The 5,140-nt window shown below is 29.9% G+C and overlaps 1 protein-coding gene across 1 annotated transcript in view; it reads left to right on the forward strand.

Annotated features, from left to right (window-relative positions):
* LOC105622786 (putative sodium-dependent multivitamin transporter) overlaps positions 1-5,140 on the forward strand; it is a 5,692-nt gene extending 552 nt beyond the window's left edge. Inside the window, exons 2-8 of the mRNA XM_012204198.1 lie at positions 135-356; positions 441-781; positions 890-1,009; positions 1,659-1,876; positions 2,961-3,178; positions 3,247-3,494; positions 4,834-5,140. Coding sequence (XP_012059588.1) covers positions 135-356; positions 441-781; positions 890-1,009; positions 1,659-1,876; positions 2,961-3,178; positions 3,247-3,494; positions 4,834-5,140 — 1,674 coding nt within the window. The remainder of the gene's footprint in view (positions 1-134; positions 357-440; positions 782-889; positions 1,010-1,658; positions 1,877-2,960; positions 3,179-3,246; positions 3,495-4,833) is intronic.

The following is a 5,140-nucleotide window of genomic DNA, read 5'->3' on the forward strand; positions in this document are numbered from 1 at the left end:
CTCTCTCTCTCTCTCTCTCTCTCTCTCTCTCTCTCTCTCTCTCTCTCTCTCTCTCTCTCTTTTCTTGCAAAAGAAAATTGTTAAAATAGGACTTTTTTCTGTATCGCTTTTTAATAAAAGCTAATGTTTTACAGGAATACTTTATTGCAAATCGATCAATGAGCGTTGTACCAGTTGCTATCGCTTTGGTGGCTACCTTCTTGTCTGGTTCTGGCTTGCTCGGATTATCCGCTGAGATTTATATATATGGAACGCAAATTGTTGCAATCAATCTGTCATTTCTGTTAGCCACTGCGGCTACATGTTATGGATTCCTACCAGTATTCTACAAGCTACAGGCAACAAGCGCGTATGAAGTGAGTCTAACGAAATTAAATTAACCGGCAGGAAATTTTTGATGTATATTAAAAGTATATTAAAAGAAACTTCTTTTTTTTTAGTATTTAGAAAGGCGTTTCGGAATGAAAACTAGGATGGTGGCTAGTTTTGTTTATTGGCTTCAACAGCTTTTTCATTCAGGTGTGGTACTTTATGGTCCTTCTTTAGCCTTGGAGACAACCACAGGAATTTCCAAAACTATCAGTATTATTACTGTTGGCCTTGTATGTGCATTTTATTCGAGTATAGGTGGTATTAAGACTGTGATATTGACCGATGTGTTTCAAAGTTTGCTTATATTTATCGCCGTGCTCTTAATTATTGGCATAGCTGCGAATGATGTTGGAGGATTGGGACAGATTTGGGAGATCGCGAGGCAAGGGCAACGGCTAGAATTTGATAGGTATATTTGATATTGTATCTACTTTTCTATGTTAGTTGCATGCGCTCGATGAATTCTGTACACGTAACATCTAATTGATATTTTTATTTTTGTTCATTGTTATTTTAGTATCGACTTGGATCCAACAGTAAGACATACCTGGTGGTCTCTTTTGCTGGGTGGTTTATGTACATATTTGATACTTGTTGGGGTGAATCAAGCACAAGTACAGCGTATGCTAACTGTAAAGTAAGTGTTATATTTTGTATAAGTATAATTTTGGATAAAATTAGAAATTATCAAATATTAACTATATCGGTCGAAGCCTGGATTCTGAGCGTTTTAAATAATTTCATGTGAATTTGTATACCACAATTATAATTTTTTAAATTCCGAGCCGAATTGATTTCCCGAATTTCTAGAAACGCAACTAAAATATTATAGCAATATTACAAATTAAATTGACGAGCAGTTTATTATTAATAATTCGGTGTTTAATTGATATCATTTTAAAAAGATCTTAATGTACTAAAAATAAATTCATAGAGATCCTGGTTCGACTTCCGACCGAGATAATATTTTCCCCAATAAATATATTTATTCATTTTCAATACTTTAAACTATAATATATCCAGTTTTAATCGGAATCGACATTATTTCTTAATTATTTGTGTTCACATTACACAGTTCTAATAAATCGTTTATTATTAGTCAAATATATTAAAATATTTGTAATATTATATTTTACTTAGATGACAAATTAATCATATAATTTTAGCTTTTTGTGTTCATGTTATTAAATTACTTTCTTTTTTAATATCAATTATATGTTTATTAATCAAATTGATTTAAAGATTGATTTAAAATTAAAGAAAACGTTAATTAAATTTTGTTTCAGAAATATGCAGGCTTCGCGAAGAGCCATGTGGTTGTCTCTGCCTATTCTGATACTTCTCTGGGTCACGATTTGTTTCTCAGGATTAGCGATATATAGTAAATATTACAATTGCGATCCACTTCTCGAGAAAAGAATTACTTCATCTAATATGCTTATGCCATTATACGTTATGGAAACAATGTCCAACATACCTGGCTTACCAGGCCTCTTCGTTGCAGGTAATACTTTTATCGAGAATTGAATATGACTCCTATGACGGAAATTATATGTAATAAATTAGGGAAATAAAAATATATGAAAATATCTATGTCTGAAATATAATTTAACGCTTAATTAAGACAATTTTAAAATAAATTTGAGGCATATGTGCTTACTAATCATGGGTTCTTTCTTTTATACAATGTAATCAAAATTACAATAATATGCAATATTATAAACATTGCAACAATATTATAATTTTAATATTTTGTAAGAAATATATTGCAGCAATAGTGAAATTTTATAATTGTACTGCAATATATTGTAATTTTAATATTTTATAAAAAATATTGCAATATATTACTGTCCATATATATATTTCCGTGCTGTAGGTATTATAACGCATGTCCAAAAATTAATAAAAACTAGTCCAAGGAATAGTTAGTATGTGAATAAAAAAAAATAAATAAATTTACATAGAGTAAAAGTTAAATAATGTGAATAAGCGAAGTAATATAGAAAATTATACATCTACACCCTACATTATTATAAGTCACAAGTTAAAATTGAAAATATTCATAGTATGACGATTTTGACGCATGTCAGATACTGACTGTCAGCGTCTATCGTGCATCATATTATATATATTTTTCATCATAACTTTTTGACTCATTGTGTAAACATATGACTTTTTTATCTATTTACTTAGATTATTTTTTATTACTTAATTTTTACTTAATTTTATCTAAATTATCCTTGGAAGATGATGTTTACTTATTTTCTAAAAAGATATTTATTTATTTTCTTTTTCACACTGACATACTATTTTTTGGACTAATTTTTGGACATGCGTATTAACTTCGTGCGCGAGCGATATAACTTTATAGCATATTCAGAGCTTTTATACGGTTCCGAGATCTGAAAATTAAAAAATGTAGCCAAAATTGCATATAATTGATTTGGAAACTTTAATAATACTATGTAATTGAAATCTTAAATATTAAATTTTGTTTTGATATTTGCATATCAATTTTCGCGCTAATAGTTATAGGTTTTTAACTTATTTTATTATTGATTAATCTTGATTTGTTTATGGGTTTTTAGGTATTTTTAGCGCAAGTCTCAGTACAGTTTCTGCGGCATTAAATTCTCTGGCGGCAGTAACGTTGGAGGATTATCTGAAACCCTTATATAAAAAATACAGTGGGCATGAATTGTCCCCTACAAAGTCAACCTCCATCGTTAAAGTACTCGTTTTTGTGATTGGTATTATTTCTATTGTATTGGCATTTTTATCGCAATTTGTGGGTGGTCTCGCTCAGGTAATGGTCATTACTGTATCTAAATGTAAAACCGATGAAGAGAAAGTAAATATTTTTGGGTCTCCTAGGCTACAATTACTATCGTGGGAATTGTTGGCAGTCCGTTGTTAGGTATTTTTACTCTTGGCATGGCCACGGAATCAGCGACGGAAGGTGGTGTGATAATTGGTGCTCTCACGTCATTTTCATTTCTATGCTGGATTGCCTTTGGTCATCCACGTCCTGTATCACTTAAATTGCCAACTACTATCGAAGGCTGTGATAAGAATAGTACAAATATAACGATGTCCATTGTGCAGAACATGAATTTTTCCAAGTAAGTGATTCATTAAAATAAATATATACGAAAGGAATGGTTTTGCTGAAAAATATAGAAATAGAAACAAATGCAAATATATATTAGATCATTAAAATAATTTTACGCTCGAATGTCGATATTTTTTTTGCGACATTATTATCATGCTCTAGAGTGTTCTACAGAATTTTAATGATCCAATATAATTGTTTAATAAGCAAACTGCTTATTAACTACTTAGTACGACAACACACTGGCACTATATTTGCTAAGATATTTAATAAGCAAAAAAATAAAATTTAATTGATCCATACCGGTCAATTAAATAATTACATGAAAATTTATATAAAACTGAACATTTGTATCTCTTGAATTGCGCGCCGAACTGATTTTCCGGGCTTACTGTTAGAAACGCAATCGAATTACAATAATAATCATACATTTAATTGACAAGCAATTTATTAATTTGATGCTCAATGGCATCATTTTGAAGAGATCTTAATGTACTGAAAATCTTTAAATAAATTTATTGTGAAAAATATTATTTCGGCCGAGATTCAAACCTGGATTTCTAGCATTCCATGCGAGCGTTCTAAAACTTTAGACCACTGTGGCTTTATTGTTAGTAGTATTCTTCGCAATAATCGATATATGAGAACACACACATTTTTCAGACAGCTTGTAAACAATAATGAACGATTTATTAGAACCGTATAATGTTAATGCACAATAAGCAATAAATGAAGCTTATATCGGTCGAAGCTGATCTTAAAAATCTTTTTAAAATGAAGCATTAAATTATTAAATTACTTACGATCGGTGCAGGTTTTATTTCTTCCTTGTTATGTATTCACATTATACGGTCCTAATAAATCATTTATTATTGCTAAGATATTGGAATAGATTCAGTACTGTCTACATCCATATTAAATTCATGTCTCGCTTATATAAATTAATGGCAAAAAGCAAGTAGAATCATTTCGCAAACACTTAAATGAAATTCATTATTTAAACGTTTACGAAACGATAGATTTTGTTCAACATTTCATACAAAAATAATGTTTAATACGATAAGATTTTAATTATATGTTTTGGCAACATTATTAAGTCATGAGTTGAGACCTCTGAAACGCATATTAAGTGTAATTCCATAAATAATTTAATACTATATTCTCTGTTTCTGGTGACATTCTATCTACAGTAGCAAACACTTTCCAAATATGTTCTCAACAAATTTTGCTGCCAAGGTATTTTCAAATCTGTATTTCGTCTAATTTTTATATCTATAATATACTTCAGCATAACCATTCTATATATATGTATACTCATATAAGATTGTCTAATGGATTATTCTTTTTAGGAACAATAGCGACAGCTCGTACTTCTATTTGTATCGCATTTCATATATGTGGTATTCCTTTCTCGGATTCTTAATAACGTTCTTAGTTGGACTACTCATCAGCAATCTGTCTCGTTTATTCATTCAGAATCAAAACAGCGAATTAGATACTAATTTATTCTTTCCTGTGATAGCGCGACGTATACGTTGTAGGCGAATGTGTAATATAGAAAATGAAGAAAATTTTCCATTAGATAAAACATGTTCTTTCAGCGATGTAATCAACGAAAAAGACGATGCTGTCCATAAAATTTGTACAAAATTCTAA

The sequence above is a fragment of the Atta cephalotes genome (assembly GCF_000143395.1).
Source record: "Atta cephalotes unplaced genomic scaffold scaffold00048, whole genome shotgun sequence".
NCBI lineage: Eukaryota > Metazoa > Arthropoda > Insecta > Hymenoptera > Formicidae > Atta > Atta cephalotes.